The sequence below is a fragment of the Tachypleus tridentatus genome, chromosome 2, assembly GCF_004210375.1.
Source record: "Tachypleus tridentatus isolate NWPU-2018 chromosome 2, ASM421037v1, whole genome shotgun sequence".
In the NCBI taxonomy this organism is placed as follows: Eukaryota; Metazoa; Arthropoda; class Merostomata; order Xiphosura; family Limulidae; genus Tachypleus; species Tachypleus tridentatus.
In genome coordinates, this window is record NC_134826.1 from 154544674 (window position 1) to 154564202 (window position 19529).

At 34.4% G+C, this 19529-nt stretch overlaps 1 protein-coding gene across 6 annotated transcripts in view; it reads right to left on the reverse strand.

The window, feature by feature from the left end:
* The window catches only part of LOC143245408 (uncharacterized), an 89659-nt gene that overhangs the window by 15096 nt on the left and 55034 nt on the right, over positions 1-19529 (reverse strand). For all 6 annotated transcript variants that reach the window (XM_076491721.1, XM_076491715.1, XM_076491718.1 and 3 more), the window contains 5 exons: positions 17148-17302; positions 15003-15074; positions 2812-2941; positions 2016-2601; positions 1251-1350 (listed from right to left, as the gene is read on the reverse strand). In XM_076491721.1, the coding sequence (XP_076347836.1) occupies positions 1251-1350; positions 2016-2601; positions 2812-2941; positions 15003-15074; positions 17148-17302 (1043 nt within the window). The remainder of the gene's footprint in view (positions 1-1250; positions 1351-2015; positions 2602-2811; positions 2942-15002; positions 15075-17147; positions 17303-19529) is intronic.

A 19529-nucleotide genomic window follows, 5' to 3' on the forward strand; every position in this document is an offset into this window, starting at 1 on the left:
TTCTAAAGTCAGTCAGAGAAGTTAAAGAGAATATTATTACACTTCCTATACCCACAAAAAACTGATATTTGTTCAGACAAGAAGCACATAAATGAGTGAATGTAAAACCAATGTTTTAAAATAACACCACATGTAAATTTTTTATTTCTTTCCATTATCCTAAATGTCATACATACTATGATGAATTATAGTAACAGGAAATGTACTGTTATCTCTCTCAACACATGCTTTGTCAATCTGAAATGACCATGAGACCATTTTGTACTCATTTGAGGTCTTTATAGATTTAATACTTCAAATTTTCAATATTATGTCTATATCTTCACAAAATTTGGCATTATTTCAGATTTATTATAAATCTCTCATATATAAAAAATATTGTGTTTAGTGAAGTGTTTTAAATAATCAAACATTTTATATATTGAGTATTTGTTTAAAATAGTTCTCATGAAACATAACCTTTATATTAGGATTAAAATTACTTTTTCTCATAATAAAAATTTCAACTTTCCTTTGTAAAGAGCCTAAAACCTCCCAAATACACTTCAAATATTTGTATCTGTTATTTTTTCTACCCTAACTCAAAACAGGCTCAGTTAATTATCCAATGTAGTTTTAAGCTGATAACAGTATACATTTATAATTAAATCTTACTGTTCTACTGCTCTTTTAATTACCTTCTGAGAACCATTACAAATTCATCCAAGCTATTTGTTGTGATTCCTGTGGAAACTGAAGTTGTATGGTATGTAAAAATGGCACGTGTGTATTCAGAACACAATGTAATACAGTATGTCATTTCATGTATAAAAACCTTGACTTTCTGTTGGTTAGATAATGTATAATTTGACATAAAAAAGAACTATAACAAATCCTGAAACAAAGAATATGACAGGTGGGTATGACAGTAGGGGTTTAATTTTCTATTTGATAACTCTGTAACCAAGCAAAATCGAATGCTATACAATTATGATTTGTCTGACCAATAATGATTCTGTAGTGAGTAACGTTTCATTTCTTACTCTTTCAAGGGGTGATGGATAAAATAATGATTCCTACAAAAAAAAATATCACACATACATATTACACATATCATAATAGGGGAATTTCAGGAGTTTTTAACTTAAACCTTATATACTATTAATATATGAATTGTTTGGTTAGTGTTTATGTTATATTACTTGGTATAACAAACAATAATTAATTCATACATTCTAAATACTATTGTTACAAGAGAAGAAGATTAAAACCTGCTCTTTAACTTCATCCTGATGATTCTCTGGTGTCATGGTATTTCTAACAGACACACTGTTTCTGGTGGGTATTATAGCATCAGATGTAACTGAACTCCTGTTAAAATAGATTAATTATGAAAAAATAAAAAATAGTTTGTAGGATTCTAAAAGTTATTTTTCCATATAGACCTTCAGATAAGAAACTTTAATTCACTTCTGTACAAAAATATTTTATTTTCAAAAACAGTCTGGTCTAGTTATTGACAGCTTTCAAGGACAAATTGAAATGTGACTATATTTATTTACAGGTATTAGAGAAGGCACTGAAAACAATGAAATGTATTAAAATATTCAAAACAGTAATAATTCATGAGACTTTTTTTGGCTAAATCTCACTAGCACTTTTTATATTTTAGATAACAAGACACTGTAAACCTTGTAGACCAGATGTATTCTAGAACTGTTAATTACAATACTCTGAAGAGAAACAAAATCATATTATGTAAGTGTATATAAAGTTCTAGCCAGAACAATAAAAGAATTAGATATACATGTCAGAGTGAGTTATCATCTTATATATAAAGTAAAAAAAAAAAAGAAGGTACATACACTATAGATAGACTGGTTAAACATCATACATATAAAATAAAAAATTATACCCCATACGTTACAGACTAGTTAACCATCGTGTGTGTGTGTGTGTGTGTGTGTATATATATGTATGTAAAATTAAGGCATCATACATTACAGACTGTGCATGGCTTGTGAGCTACAACTTACCTCTGGGTCCCATCCTTATCTTTAGATTCAGCACCTGAGAAAGGGTTTAACTCATTGTCTTCAGTTTTTGAACTACTAGTTTCCTTCCTACTCTCCTCTGGTATTGAGCCATTTAGTGTTAATATTCTACCTTCAGACAGCGTACTTGAGGACAAACTTCCTTCACTTAGCGTATCACTAACATCCAACTCTTCATATGAGTCTTTCCTGGATACAGCTTTATTTAAACATGTTTCATTAGAGTTCTCAACTGTCTTCTCTGCTGAATCCTTCTCTAACTCAGCTACACTAACTAGCTTCTCAACAGAGGGACATATTCTTGGAATCTCATCTATCTTATCCTGTGAATTACTAACACCACCACTACCTGAATAATTTATTTTCTCAGTAACCGTTAATGAGGAAGAGCTTGTGTTGTGAGAAAGAGATTCTGACGAAGCATGTGACATAATATATGTTTTAGAAGACTCCTCACTGGATTTGCTGAAAGCTACACTGTACTCCACATCAGGTGAAGTTTTTGATGCAAGTTGGAGACTTAACTTAAAACTGTGGTCTGTTTTATTTTGGATTCTCTCCAGTGGAACTGAAATGAAAAAACAAGACTTCACAGAACCAATCACATTGACAATAACCTACTCAAGTCAAACCATTTCTACAAATCATGCATGAAACACAGGGATCAAGTGAGTCCAATGATGTGCATGTACACACTCACAAACACACACATATAGTGATTTAACAGACACAGCTAATATGTTCCTGTTATTAATAAGATCTGATAATATGCACTTACACATTTGTTTCTGCTGCCAAGCACTGATGAAGTTGAAAGGATCTGGTGTTCTGGCAATATTCCAATTGGAGTCAAATGAATATTCATGTTTTAAAGTCTTCTCTGAATTATTTTGCCATGCCTCTATAATCTATTAAAAAAAATTAAATAAACATTTCTCTTGTAATAAAACATACAAGTTTCAAACTATTTACTGGGAAACTTTAACTTATATAGTTGATATTCTAACTTACTTAATAAACATTTAAATATAATTCCTAGATCTTTTAAAATCTATTCTGCATAGCAGTTAAAAATATTAAACAAATAAAACCAGAGAGCAAAGCAAATAAAGATCAACCAACTCACACAGCTGAATAAACAAGGTAGATCAACCAAACACACAGAGCTGAATTAAACCTGTAAGTCAACCAAAAACATAAAGATTAATAAACACTTAAGCCAACCAAAAACACGTAGCTCAATAAACAAGGTAAGTCAAACAGAAACACAAAGATTAATAAACACTGTAAGTGAACAAAACCACAAAAATCAGTAAAAAGGTATGTTAACCAAAAACACACAGCTAAATAAATAAGGTAGGTCAAACAAAAACACAAAGATTAATAAACAGTAAGTTAACCAAAAGCACACAACTGAAAAACACTGTAAGTCAACTGAAAAACACAAAGATGAAAAAACAACATAGGTGAATCAAGAACACAGCTGAATAAACACTAAGTGAACCAAAACCACCCAGCTGAATAAATAAGGTATGTCAACCAAAAACACAAAGATTAATAAACACTGCAAGGGAACAAAATCACAAAAATCAATTAAAAAGGTATGTTAACCAAAAACACAGAGCTGAATAAACAGGATAGGTAAACAAGAAACATAAAGATTAATAAACACTCTAAGCCAACCAAAAACACACAGCTGAATAAACAGGATAGGTAAACAAGAAACAAAGATTAATAAACACTCTAAGCCAACCAAAAACACACAGCTGAATAAACAGGATAGGTAAACAAGAAACAAAGATTAATAAACACTCTAAGCCAACCAAAAACACACAGCTGAATAAACAGGATAGGTAAACAAGAAACATAAAGATTAATAAACACTCTAAACCAACCAAAAACACACAGCTGAATAAACAGGATAGGTAAACAAGAAACAAAGATTAATAAATACTCTAAGCCAACCAAAAACACACAGCCGAATAAACAGGATAGGTCAACCAAAAACACAAAGATTAATAAACATCTAATCAACCAAAAGCACACAACTGAATACTCACTGTAAGTGAACCAAAAAAACAAAGAATAAACAACACAGGTCAATCAAAAACACACAGCTGAATAAACACTGTATGTCAACCAAACACACAACTGAATAAACAAAATAGGTCAACCAAAAACACAAAGATAAATAAACACTGTAAGACAACCAAAAGCACACACCTGAATAAACAAGGTAAGTCAATCAAAAACACACACCTGAAAAAACAAGGTAAGTCAATCAAAATCACACAACTGAATAAACATTGTAAGTCAACAAAATACACAAAGATGAATAAACAACATAGGTCAATCAAAAACACACAGCAAAATAAAGAAGATAGGTCAACCAAAAACACAAAGATTAATAAACACTGGTTGGTTGATTTATGGCACAATGTAGCTAGGCTATCTGCACCAAACATCTGGTATGAAGTAAATTTAGTAAAATTCGTAAAAGGAAATTAAGGTATATAAAAAAAAAAAAAACATAAATAGCATAAAACCAATGTTTACATCTAGTCTACAACATTAAGAGAAAAACTACAGTAATACAATTTGTAAAAGATTTTTTGTAGCGTAACTGGAATTATCATAACTCACCAGGAAGACTAACAGGTAAGTACAAAAACCACCGTCAGTCACCTGAAGTTGGCCTTTCCAGTCCTGGTTCTGAGTTATTTGACGTTATGGTCATTTTCAAAAAGGAAAGTAATAAAAAAATTTTAAAAGACGTGTAGCAAAATTATAATAATAGCTCGCCAGGATGAACAACAGGTAGTTCAAACATATAATTCAAACAGAAGCATTAGTCACCTGAAGTTTGCCTTTCCAGTCCTGGTTTCAAGTTAATGTTACAGCCAGTTTCTAATTTCAAATCAAACTAGATGAACTGTGATATTTAAAAGGGAGCCACATTAAAAAGGTGTAATGTAGATATTAAAAAAACTTAAATGGCATTAAAAAGAGTACTGACCTTTAAAAAACTAAAAAAATTATCAAGGTGGACAGTGTCACCATCATTAATAACACTATCTAACGTTACAGAAAAACCTTGGAAGAAAATATGTTTAAAACTGTGCCATCGTTGAGAGTCATAATGACAATGACAAGAAAGTAAAATGTGGCTTATTGTGACCTGAGTGTTACACAGTCAACACACTGGTGCATCAGTTCCAATGTGTAGTCTAGTTAGAACAACTTCTTTCTGATCCTTATGGAAGCAAGATGGCCAAAGTCCAATATAGGGTTTTATATGGAAAAACTTATTTTTGCATTGCTCACTCCAAGTCGACAGCCAGCTTGCACGGAGATGAGCCTTGAATACAGGACCATAGTCCATGTATGGGACAGGCACACCAGTGATAGTGCCAGAGCAGATAGACTTAGCTGCAGTGTTGGTGAGCTCGTTCCTGTGAATACCAATGTGGTCCAGTATCCAGAAAAATTGGATAGAAGTAGATGTTAAAGAGAAATGGGCCAGTCGGTCTTGAATATCAGTGAAAACAGGGTGTGAAACAACATGAAGTGATTCCAAAGCCAGTAGAGAACAAAGCAAGTCAGTAATAGTGTAATTCGAGTACAGTTTAGCTTCTATGTGATCAAAAGCAGGAGGAATGGTATACAGTTCAGCAGTGAACACAGAAGCTGTAGGGGTGATTCTGCACACAACCACCAAACCACAACAAACCATGGCAGAGCCCACACAGTCACCTGATTTTGAACCATCTGTATAAATAGGAATGGAAGGATGGTTTGAAAAATGTTCAGCAAATATTGGACAGTATTTCCAATCAGGAGTGTCTGCATTTCTCAGATGACTTAAAGATATGTCACATTTGAGGACTGTAAGAAACCATGGTGGAATGGGCTGGATATGAAGGCCAAAAGGAGCAATGGCAGACCATCTGGTCTGAAAAAGCACTGCCCATCAAGGAAGGAAAACACAACCCTAGGTGGAATGCTTTGGTGAGGAACAAATTTCCAAGCATATAGTAAAGACAGCTGCAAACGGTGGATGTGCAAAGAAGGTTCATTAGACTCTATGTAAAAGCTCTGAACTGGGGAAGTGCAGAAAGCTCCAGACCAGTGATCCATAGTCGAGTTTCGATTGAATAAGAGCATGATATATCTTTAGTATAGAATATTGACCAGCTCCCCAAGTGGTGGAAGTGAGAACACAGAGGATGTTCAGTGCTCCTGTACATTTGACCCACAGTTGCTTGATGTGTGGTATAAAGATCACCCTATGGTCAAAGATAAGCTTCAAGAACTAGGTCTCAGACACCACAGGCAGCACAACTTCACTGACACGGAGTTCAGGATCAGGGTGAATACCCCATTGGCGGCAAAAGTGCATGTAAACGATTTTAGAGAGAGAGAAGTTAAGACTGTTTGCTGTGTTCCACTTCAGTAAATGATTGAGGGCAATCTGTAGCTGCAGCTCAATGATCCTCATGTTCGATGACTGACATGAGATGTGAAAGTCGTCGACATAGAGCCCATTTGCAACAGTGAGAGGGAATTGTTCAGTGATGGCATTAATTTTTATACTGAAAAGTGTGACACTCAGAACACAGCCCTAAGGGACTCCAAGTTTCTGTAGAAAAAAACTGGAAGGTGTCAAACCCACACAAACTTGGAATTTCATTTCCATTAAAATTTTTTAATAAAAATGGATAAATGGCCACGTAACTCATATATATGGAGGTCTCACAAAATGCCATACCTCTATGTTGTATTATAAGCCTTCTCAATGTCAAAGAATATTGGTACAAAATGTTATCATTTGAGAAAGGCTTCTCTCATTGACATTTCAAATCGAATCAGGTGGTCCATGGTAGAGCGCTGTCATCAGAACCTACACTGGGTGGGTGAGGGGAGGTTGTTTGATTTGAGGAACCAAACAAGACTGGCATCAACCATCCTCTATAAGGTCTTACAGAGACAGCTCATCAAAGGAACCGAACGGTAGTTTGAAGGAATCTTGGGATCCTTCCCTGGCGTAGAGAAAGATAGGACAATAGCCTGGCACCAGGCATGAGGAAAACATTCTCCTGCCAGATCCAGTTAAAAACAATCAGAAGAATAGCAAAAGAAGCAGGAGATAGATGGTGCAGCATGTCATATTGTACATCCTCAGGTCCAATCGATGTATTGCCAGACCAATGAAAGGCCAGTTTCTTTTCCTCGAGAACCAGAAGAAGGTAAAACAATACAGGTTACTTGTGGGGTGGAAGAAGGAGAAGATCCTGTTGAAGTTACCTGGTTAAAAACAGAAATATCATTCACTCGGCAGATCATTTGACTATTCTTACCCATAAAAGGCTATCCGTTCTCATAGTCACAATGTTAATGTGAGCGACATAGGGAATTATTACTCTTGTATAGCAACAAACCCTGGAGGGGAGGACAGATTTTCATCAGAACTCTTTGTTCGAGGTAAGGTTACCTAACCAAATCGGTAACTTACGTTGTCGTGGGTGTTTCTGTTTCTTGAAATGGTTTTATATGCCAGTTGTGAAAAATCAGGATAATTAGGCATAAAAATATTTCTTTAATATCCGAGTTTTATCCTTGTTTTTCTTCCCTAAAAATTATGCATCAGGCATTTCTTCCTGAGGACATTTGGGGAGTACCAGCATCCCTGGTTCTGAATCCGTGCTCTACTGTGACTTGGTTCCCCTCAAGTGTTCAGTAGACCTGTTAATTTTGAAACTACTATGTTATACTGCATGTTTGTTTAATTGTATATTGATTATTAGAGTTAAAACTTAAATGTTTCTAGGTTTGTATCCCCCCTGGTGTCATTGTTCTGTCATATGACTTGTAGTTTTATACTACATATCCATTTATTTATTATACTTCTCATGTGTCCGAACAACAATTTCAGTTAATATTACTCTTAGATTAATTCCCTCTTGTGGTGTATAACGTGGTTATTTATTATAAATATTTGAATATATCCTCAGACTTTAAGTGTGTGTGCAAGCGAGAGAGAGAGAGAGAGTATACATTATATTTAAACTCAAGATTCGATGGTTTAATCGAGATCCCATTTAATGGTTAAGTTCAAAATTGTGCTTGGCTTTATAAAGATAGAAATGGATTCCAAGCTTTGCTGTTCTAGCTAAAAGTACGCTTTGGTTATTTATGTTAAGGTCCACCTCGTTGGAACAATCAGAAGAATAGCAAGAGAAGCAAGAGGTGGATGGTGCAGCATGTCATATTGTACATCTTCAGGTCCAATCGATGTACTGCCAAACCAATGAAAGGCCAGTTTGAGTTCCACCAGTATAAAGGGATGATTACAGTCACAGAGACAATCAGCTCGAAAGGTAAGACGTGATTGCTCTACCCGAGTTTTGATGGCTAAGAAGGTGGAAGATAAAGCAGAAGTGCTAGATACCCAGCAAAAGCTTTCACCTAGAGTATCGGCAATCCTCTGGGTATCAACTACTTCCTGGCTATCAGAGTGCAAGATCGAGAGGGGGACAGAATTATATTACCCACTGACCTTTCGAATCTTGTCCCATATGACTTTGGAACTGGTGGTAGAAGATATATCTGTTGTGAACTTAATCCAAGATTCCTTCTGGCTTTAAAGTCTTACCCACCGAGCATGTGCATAGGCCTGCTGGAAAGTGGTGCGGTTTGAGAGTGTGTGATATCTTCAGAAAGTATCCCAGGCTCGTTTTTGAGCCTTCCATGCCATGTGGCAGGCAGGATTCCACCATGGACGAGGATATAGTGGAAAACGTTTTGAGGTTTTAGGAATACGGTGAGCAGCTGCTTGTATAATACAATCAGTTACTGCTGCCACATAGTCATCTATTGATGGCTTACAGATGATGGCAAGATCAAGTTCTGTGAGAGCAGTGAAAGAGGGATAGTTTGCATGATCCACTTTCCACCAGAGCAGACGGGTAGGGTGGCATCAACCACAGCCAGTCTCTCTCAAATAGGAAAATGATCACTGCCTCGTGAATTATTGTCAACCTTCCATGAAAAATGAGAGAATAATGAAGGGGGGCAAATTGAGAGATCAATAACAGTAAAGGACTGACTTGGTGCATGAAAAAAAGTAGAAGAACCAGTAATGAAAAAAGATGTGATCAGAAAGCATAGCAAAGGGGATGATGTCCATTAAAGTCCCCTAGGATGAAAAAGGGAGATGGTAACTGTTCAATGAGAGCATCAAGGTCTGATTGATCATATGTCTCTCCAGGTGACAGATAGAGAGAACAAATAGTGATGGTATGACCCAAGGAATCAGGGATGGCTGCGGCCTCCAAGGATGTGTCAAATGGCAAAGACAGGGTGGATACATGCTAATCAACAAACAGTGCCACCTCTCCATGCACTTGTCCATCACACAGCCTGTCATTTCAGTACAAATAAAACCACCGAAAGGTGGCTGTATCGGCAGGTTTCAGAATTTTTTCCAGTAACGAAATACATACAGGATAGTAGGAAGCAATCAGTGTTTTGATGTCATCCAGATGAGAAGGTAAACTTTGACAGTTCCATTGTATCAGGGTGGCCATTTTTATTTACGTGTAGGAAAATTGGGCGGAGAACCCTTCTCTTTATAACCACGTCTTTTTTTCCTTACTTTCCTTATTCATGGAGGTCTGTCAACCTCCATGAATCCTGCCCTGGGTCGATTAGGCAGGTCTTTGCTGTTGGAAGGGATTCCAGAGACTGAGGACGAGAACAAATGATTGTTTTGTAACTTGGGTTGAGAGAAGAAGATAGATCTGAGGAAATGCCTGTACCTGGAACAAAAGGAGGTGGATCTTGGGGTTTGGTGGAATGTATGTAAGGGACAGAGATGGGTGATGAAGTTGATTCATCAACTTTTTTTAACCACAGAGGTCAAAAGGCTTGATTTGTTTGGAGAACCATTCATTTGGAGGCACAGAGAGATCTGTCTGCACTCCCACTGTAGTTTTCACACATCAAGGAACCACGATATGACATCTTCGAGTGACAGAACTGCTGACACTGGAATCATCGAAGAGGGTTTAGAAAGTATGACCATACTCTGCAATTAAGATAACCTGCCTCGATGGTGACAGCGGATGTTGTGACGTAAATGTGGGAATGTGGACACTTGTTGCCATCACAATTCTATCTTTGCAAGTGGATATAACCCTCACTGCAGAAACTCCCCAGGTGGAGATACCAGCAAGAATCTCTGAATCCCTCTCAACAATAACTCCTCATGATGAATTCAAAGTAACCTCAATAGGTATATCCTCAATTGCCTTTGAATGTAACAGAAGTTCACTGTGTTGAGATGTGGATGTTTCCACCAATATGTCACCAGATCGAAGCTTCTTTACTGACTTTTGAGAGCCAGAAAGTCCTGCTAGTCCCTTCTGAATAAAAAAGGAAACATTTGCCCTAAAGGTTTGTCTGAAGGAGAATGCAACATAAAAAAATGAGGAAAAACAGGTGGCATAGATGGCAAGGATTGCTGCTCAAAATCTTCAAGATGTGGTTGTTTACCTATAGACTGTTTTTCACTATTTTATTAAGATTCTCAATTGGAGTATCCATAATAAAGAAGGGGAAATTTCAGTGCCCACTGACCCCACCCACCATGGAGCCCTATGAAGGGATGCACTACAATGTCAAACAAGAACACTGCAGCAACTTCAGGGTTTGTGAACACTATACCCAAAAACCAGCATCAGATACAATGTCCACAACACCTGTTGAGAACATTCAACACTAATACTTGGTTGACCCTAGCCTGAGTGGACCAGTCGATTGACTCAAAGGTAGCTACACTAAGGCTGCCTGTGTCTACAGGAATTCAAGGCCAAAGTGGCGTATTAGAGTTGGACCCCTCAAACACCAGGAACCTCTCATCCCTTTCACGGGTTGCAACGCACGGCAAACACATGGGTGGATGTTTTGATCCCAGAGGAAGTAAACTGAAAGAACAGAAACTTCCCTGGGAGGTCACCTCACCATGTACAGGAAAGCACACTGAGGGGTAATAAACACTAAGTCAACCAAAGCACACAACCGAATACTCACTGTAAGTGTACTAAAATCACAAAAACAGATAAACAACATAGGTCAATCAAAAACACAGCTGAATAAACACTACAAGTCAACAAAAAACACAAAGATGAATAAAGAACATAGGTCAATTAAAAACACACAGATGAATAAACACTGATAGGCAATCAATGACACACAGCTGAATAAACACTTCAAGTCAACCAAAAACACACAACTGAACAAACAAGTTATGTAAACCAAACACACACTGCTGAATAAACACTGCAAGTCAACCAAATATACACAGTTAAATAAACAAGGTAGGTCAACCAAAAACACAAAGATTAATAAACATTAAGTCAACCAAAAGCATACAACTGAATATTCACTGTAAGTGAAATGAAAATACAAAGATTAATAAACTGCATAGGTCAATCAAAAACACACAGATGAACAAACACTGTAAGTCATTCGAAAACACAAAGATGAATAAACAAAGTAGGTCAACCAAAAACACAGTTGAATAAACACTGTACGTCAACCAAAAACATAAAGATGAATAAACAACATCCGCCAGTTAAAAACACACAGCTGAATAAACAAGGTAAGCCAACCAAAACCACAAAGATGAATAAACAAGGTAGGTCAATCAAAACACAAAGATTAATAAACACTAAGTCAACCAAAAGCACACAATTGAATGAACAAGGTACATAAACCAAAAATAAATATTAATAAATGCTAAGTCAACCGAAAACACAAAGATGAATAAACAACATAGGTCAATTAAAAACACAAAGTTAAATAAACAAGAAGTTTATAGTAAATCATAAACATTTAATTTCATACTTTTTCAAGGAGTGGTGGATAAAATATGGATGCTGACATACTAAGAGAAAATGTCATAATAGGTGGAATGAAGAACTTAAAAACTTACATACTATTAAAATATCGATTCTCAGATGAGATATAATGTTAGTTTAATTGGTATAATATAAATAAAGTAGGTTAATAAAATGTTAAATATAAGATTAAAACTTTGTCATGCACAATGGAATAAACTAGGGTGGGTGGAGTTAATACTGTTATAACATGAACCAAATTATGTGCATGATGAGTAATGTTTACTTTACCCGAGATATTTACGGTATTTCTAATATCTGAGAATTAAAAGGTACAATTACTATATCAATGTTTACTTTCAAGTCATAAATATTACTTTATTACAGTTACAGTAAGGAAAAACACTTTTTGGACAGGTTTGATGATTCAATAACACTATGTAACACAAATTTTATTCCTCGATAGTATATGTTATTTCTTAATTGCTTATGTTGTAAAAGTACAGAAAATGGCCATTATTCCCTTCAAACTTTGCTTTTGTGACCTGGATAATGAAACTTAGAAATTAACCTATTTTCTATGTAAAAACGGGCAAATTTGTACATTTTCATTTACATAAGGTCTGAATAAAACAATATATGAGATTTACATGTGTTTATACTAAAGTTATATAAAAACGAACAAAAACGTTTAGAAGTGAGTAGTTTCGAGATTTGCAACTGTAATGTAAATCACTTTTCATGTATGAGCCCCAAATATAGTCTTCCATCATGTTTTCGTCATACGCTCCCAGGTCACAAAAGCAGAGAAAAATAGTTCTTTTCCATTTACTTTAGGCTTAAGTAATTAGGAAATAACACTTTCTGCCCAGAAACAAAAAAAAAGTAAAAATTGTGTTATATAGTGTAATTGGTGCAATCATTCTGAAATACAAGTTTTAATTTATTATTTAAAAAAAATTAAATACACTGTTAGGGTGTTCAAAGTGATGACTTACACATGCCTGTCAATCCATGTGAAATGACATTTATTTATAGCTGCATAGATAAAACAGTGAATAAAACAAGGAAATGTGGAATATATTAACTACTTGTGTGAGTTGAAGTCTGACTTGAGAAAGAATAGAAACAAAGACACATCGATAAAGATAAAAGACCATATAACCTGAATGCTTTAAAAGGTTAGAATTTTTTCCTTCAAAAAAAAGGCCCATCTTCTGAAACCCTTAGTTTATTGTGCACCATATTTTTGTGTTATACTGATTTCTTAAACTTACATATTTTTCTAACATCACGAATTTCATTTTAATTTTATTAATAAGACTTCTCTGATTTTAATTCTGTTGATGTCTGGTTCTTCATTTAGTACTGTGACATTCTGTTCAAAATGAACTATGGTTCTTTCTGTTCATACGTTCATGTAATTTTGTATTTGTGGTATTCTTTTAACTTGATCTTCAAATTACATCATGTTTTACTCATGTAAAAGGCTGTAAAACTGTTACTTTATTTTGTAAATGTTTCCTGAGTGGGTAAAATCTTTAGATAATTTTAATGTGTATAATTTTCATTCCAGGATGGAAAATCAATACAGGTTGTACTTGTGCGCTTGAAGACAGGTTAAAAAAAACACCAGAACTCTGAAGTCCATGAACAAAAACCACAGTTTTTCTGAACAAAATTTCATACCACTAAAACCTGAAACTGACATTAACAAAAGGAAAACCAAAGAAATTTTATTACTGAAATCAAACAATCTTACAATTAACAAATACTCAGAGAAACCTTATTACTAAGACCAAATAATCCTACAATTAACAAATACTCAGAAACATTATCACTACAATCAAATAATCCTACAATTAATAAATACTCAAGCACACATCTATACGATTATTATTTTCCCAAACATCCGTATCCATTTTATATAATTTTTCATGTGAGTTTATGTCAAATGAACTTCCCATAACCATAAGATTAATTACTAAAACATTCTTAACTTTCAAACCCTTGAACACAAGAATGATTACATCAGTGATGAAAACATTTTACCTGTAATAAAATAGTTATTAAACTTTCCACTAGCTGCTGACCAAATAAACCTACTGATATTACTTTAAAAATTTTTCATTTCACAGTCTGAAAGAAAATCTTTTCACATTAACAGTTTTCCACTCAACCACATAACAGAAGTGAAAACACCTGACAAGTAATTTTATTAACAACTAACAAATAGATAAGATTTTCCTCTCAACCATATAATAGTGAAAACATCTACACAGTGGTTTTACAAACATCTAACAAGTAGATCTTTTCACATTCTTGAACAGATTCCATTTTCAAATACTGTTAAGCCAAGTTTACCTCAATTGTCATATAAACCTCAAAAGAAAGAAACCTAAGAATCTGGATAAAACATACAAGATGTGTAATTGAATGATATAGATTATATAAAAAATGAGGGCAAATACTATACAACAAAATTATTTTTATCATCTGAAAAATGGAAAAAAACATGTACACTGGAAAATGATTTCCTTTCTGCTGTCTGACTAATGTTACATAAAGATTTCCTTTCTGCTGTCTGACTAATGTTACATAAAGATTTTCTTTCTGCTGTCTGACTAATGTTACATAATGATTTCCTTTCTGCTGTCTGACTAATGTTACATAATGATTTCCTTTCTGCTGTCTGACTAATGTTACATAATGATTTCCTTTCTGCTGTCTGACTAATGTTACATAATGATTTCCTTTCTGCTGTCTGACTAATGTTACATAATGATTTCCTTTCTGCTGTCTGACTAATGTTACATAAAGATTTTCTTTCCAATGTTTGCTTATAACTTAGAAAAAAACCATGAAACTGTTAGACTTGGATTTTATTTTCATTGCCTATCATGAAGACATGCTAGTGGGATTGTAAAAAGTATTTTTCCTATCCATTACCTAAAAAATGAAAAACCCACTAATCTCGAAAGACTTAACTTTGACTTGTAAGAAGTGGACAGCCATCTATTTAACAGGCAGCAAGTTTCTTTTAACTAACAGAACCTAGTAATTTACTTACCCTTTTAGATGAACAGTTTTCTTTTCCATTGTCTGACAGAAGTGGTCCTTCACTCAGGCTATCATCTGTATCCTGGAAGATGAACATGTGAGATTTTAACAGAAGCAATAAAATTATAAAACATCTTGACCTTGCAAACCTGAGGTATGGAATCTTTCACTGTGAGTTTATTATAGATCAGAACATGAATTATAGACTGAGGATAAAAGTAGTGGCCAACAGAATTATTCCAGTTACATGTTAAAAGAGAGGAAACCCTTACAAAATTCTAACAATTATCATAAATCAGATAAACATATGATATAAGAGGCTACGAACTTCAATTACACAGTTGGTAAACCCAAGGTTCTTTGTTGAAGTGTTACATTTACAACAGTGTTTTTGTTTCACTCAAGAAGTAATTTATTTGTTTAAAACAGATGAAAAACCTTTTACATTTTGCACTCCCTTGATGAAGTATCACTATTACAACAGTTTTCTTTTTAATGTAAACATATGACCTATGTACCTGGACCATATCATTACAAATACCTGAAGTTTATTTGTTAAAGTATCACTCTTACAACAGTTTTCTTTTTAATGTAAACATGTGACCTATGTACCTGGACCATATCATTACAAATACCTGAAGTTTATTTGTTAAAGTATCACCCTTACAACAGTTTTCTTTTTAATGTAAACATGTGACCTATTTACCTGGACCATATCATTACAAATACCTGAAGTTTAATTGTTAAAGTATCACCCTTACAACAGTTTTCTTTTTAATGTAAACATGTGACCTATTTACCTGGTCCATATCATTACAAATACCTGAAGTTTAATTGTTAAAGTATCACCCTTACAACAGTTTTCTTTGTAATGTAAACATGTGACCTATGTACCTGGTCCATATCATTACAAATACCTGAAGTTTAATTGTTAAAGTATCACCCTTACAACAGTTTTCTTTTTAATGTAAACATGTGACCTATGTACCTGGACCATATCATTACAAATACCTGAAGTTTAATTGTTAAAGTATCACTCTTACAACAGTTTTCTTTTTAATGTAAACATGTGACCTATGTACCTGGTCCATATCATTACAAATACCTGAAGTTTAATTGTTAAAGTATCACTCTTACAACAGTTTTCTTTTTAATGTAAACATGTGACCTATTTACCTGGACCATATCATTACAAATACCTAAAGTTTAATTGTTAAAATATCACTCTTACAACAGTTTTCTTTTTAATGTAAACATATGACCTATGCAGCTATTCAACTTTCAAAATTCATGAAAACCACTTTGAATACAGAATATTCAAAACAAATACTCAATATATTAAAGGACAAATATTTAGTAAAAATACTGATACTCCGCATACAAACAACTTGTAATATTTACCATTTTGCTATTTTTTGTGAAGATACATATATATATACACTGTATTAAAAATCATTGTATTAAATGTAAATACAGTAAAAAATGATCACATGGTTGGTCCCTGAGACTAAGCCCCTATTGAGGGAGTTAATCAGACAGTTCATCTTTATAAAGAAAATATTCCTACATGGTATTTGTATATTTGTTATATACAATTAATAATATTATACGTCTTTATAGACAAAATATTTCTATTTAATATACATAGGCACATTCATTTGATAACTGAATATTGTTTGGTTTGTTACTTTTACACCAAATATTTTATCATGCTCTATTGCTTAGGTGAATACTGAAAGAAATTTATAGAAAGGTGAACCAAGAATTAGAAGTCCACATGTGTGTATGACTATTGTTCTGCAGCTACTATTTTATTATTAAACCTTCCTAATTTACATTTTGTAATTATTATTTTAATGACTTTCTTTAAATTGATTCAAAATAAAAATTCCAGTAATATTAACAACAGCTGAAGTTATCTCCACTTTTCTAGAACTATAAGTTCCTATAAACATGGAAACTTATGTCCCAGCTGCTACAAAATCTTGTATTCAACCCTATTAAAGACAACTTTTATAAGTTTACAGAAATACAAATTAAAACAATGATTAGTTATATGGCTGATAAACGTGTCTGTTTCCCAGTGCCACGTGTAGTGTATTGGCTGTTGTTATATTCATGCTTCCATTACTATTCACATCAACATCACAAATACCTTTTCTTCAGACACTCCAATCATCTTGTTTTCCTTCAGTTTTCTGTACTCTTTCCTGGCTTTATAGCCTCGAAACACTGACTGAATCTTCACAGCTGCTTGAGTGAGTCTCTGATGATAAACCTTATTTTGATGACCTCTGAGGGCTCCTATACCTGGTGTAAAAATCACAACTGATCCATTATGAAAATATATACTAACAAATAAACTTAAATGTAACTGCTTTAAACAAGATGATTCAGGCACTTTGATAAAAACCCAATAAAGCAGAAGATAAATAATTATTTTAGTTTTTTATATTTTTTATATGTCTACACATTAGCTTGAATCATCTCATGTCCACATGCAAGCCTGACTCATCTCATCCAAGAGCCATTAGAAATGAATGACGAATCTGATGGTATGAAATGAAGAACAAATGTAAGCAACAACCTTCCAAGAAGGGGTAAATTAAACAAAGAAAAATCTGGTAAATCAAACTTATAAAGATATAATAAAATTTGTCCTTAGAGGAGAGAAATACAGATACTTCAAAAGCAATAGGTACGAAAGAAGTAGCAGTAAACAGGGCAAACAGGGCACAACATTTCTTCTGGATCTGAGCTATTATATAAGAAGAAAATAAAGGAAGGCACAAGCTGAAAACTGATGGAAAAATTTCCAGTTTGAAGAAGTCAGAATATAGGATGATGAAAAGGGTACAGGATAAGTCACTAGCACATAAACTACAAGCATGAAGTAAGCAGTACCTGTAGAAGGTTGTCAATGGCTTTAAATGGCACAGGTAAGAGCATTCAAAATGATAATGAGGTGTCAGTTGGGTATGAAGGCAGAAGAAGTGTGTTTATGGAAGGAAAAACAATAAGGTAGAGAGAACTGAGAAGGAAGCACAGTATCAAGAAAGATGAAATTTGCAGAAAAGCCTGCATGATAAATGTCAAAAATGTATACAGCTGAACCTATAGAGCTGCCTGGTAAAATGGAGGGAGGCATTAGACAGTATACAGATTAGAAGGAAAGTGGTGGTGGATGCCCCCATATATGAGTAGGAAGACCAAGTATCAGGTCATCCCACAAGTAATATCCAAAAATTTAATACAGAAAATTTATCATCATTTCTGTCTTCGTGGATGGCATTAAATGACTAAAATATGTAGTAGGACGTGTATAAAAACATTCAGACAAATAAAAGAAACTAACCAAACACCACTTTTTCAGATCATTAATCAAATAAACCCTTATGAAAAAGGACGTGTCTGAGGAGCACAATAAGCATATAATACTTTATGAGTAAAAAACAAAACAAAAAAACATTCAAGGTGTTTATGTTGTGGAGTCTCTCAATGAAATAAAATGTCGAAGGTGGTTTCAGAAGTTCAGATCAGGTGACTACAGCTTAAGTGATGTGCCATGTTCAGGTCGTCATGTTGCTTTTATTGATGACTTGCTTCTGTCTGCACTTGATGAAGATTGTGCTGTAACAGTTGAAGAACTAGAACAGAAGCTTCATTCAATCCACTCAACAGTTAACCATCATCTGCAACAGCTTGGAAAGGTGTCAAAACTTGGAAAATAGGTCCCCCATGATTTGATAGAAGCCAACCTCAGAGCAAGAGTGAACATTTCCACTTCTCTGCACTCTCGTGAACATAACTCGTCTTTTGTGGACAGGTTAGTGACTGGAGATGAAAAATGGATATATTATAAAAATGTTAAGTGCTGCGGACAATGGCTCAGTGCAAGTAAACTGGTTTAAGCACAGCCCAAAATGGACCTCCACCCAAGGAAAGTCTTGTTAAGTGTCTGGTGAGATATTGATGGTGTGATCCACTTTTGAGTTGCTCTCACTCAATGCAACGATTACATCAGACTTCTATTGTCAGCAGTTACAGAGTCTGAATGTTGCACTGAAAGAAAAGAGGCTTGGTTTGATCAATCGTAAAGGATAACGTCCAGGATAATGCATGGCCTCATATAACAAGGATCACGTCTGCAAAGATTGAAGAGCTAGACTGGGAAAAACTTACACATCCTCATTTTTCAGACCTTGCCCCATCTGATTATTGTTGCCCAAAAAGAAGCTTGGAACAAAAGTTAGGAAAAAAGCTTGGAACACATGATAATGTCAAACTACTTTCTCTATATTCCTTTCCTCCGAATCCCAATAACTTTACAGAAGTGGCATTCAGCAGCTTGTAAATTGTTGGCAGGAAGTAATTAATAAAAATGGAACATGCATTATTGACTAAATAACATTTAAAGCATTTGAAATGCTTTCTCTTTTTCTTAACCTAAAATTGGAAATTACTTAAGGGATAACCTGATAGAATGCTGTCCTGAATGGGAAAGCTATTAGATAACAGACAAACGCTCATTCAAGGG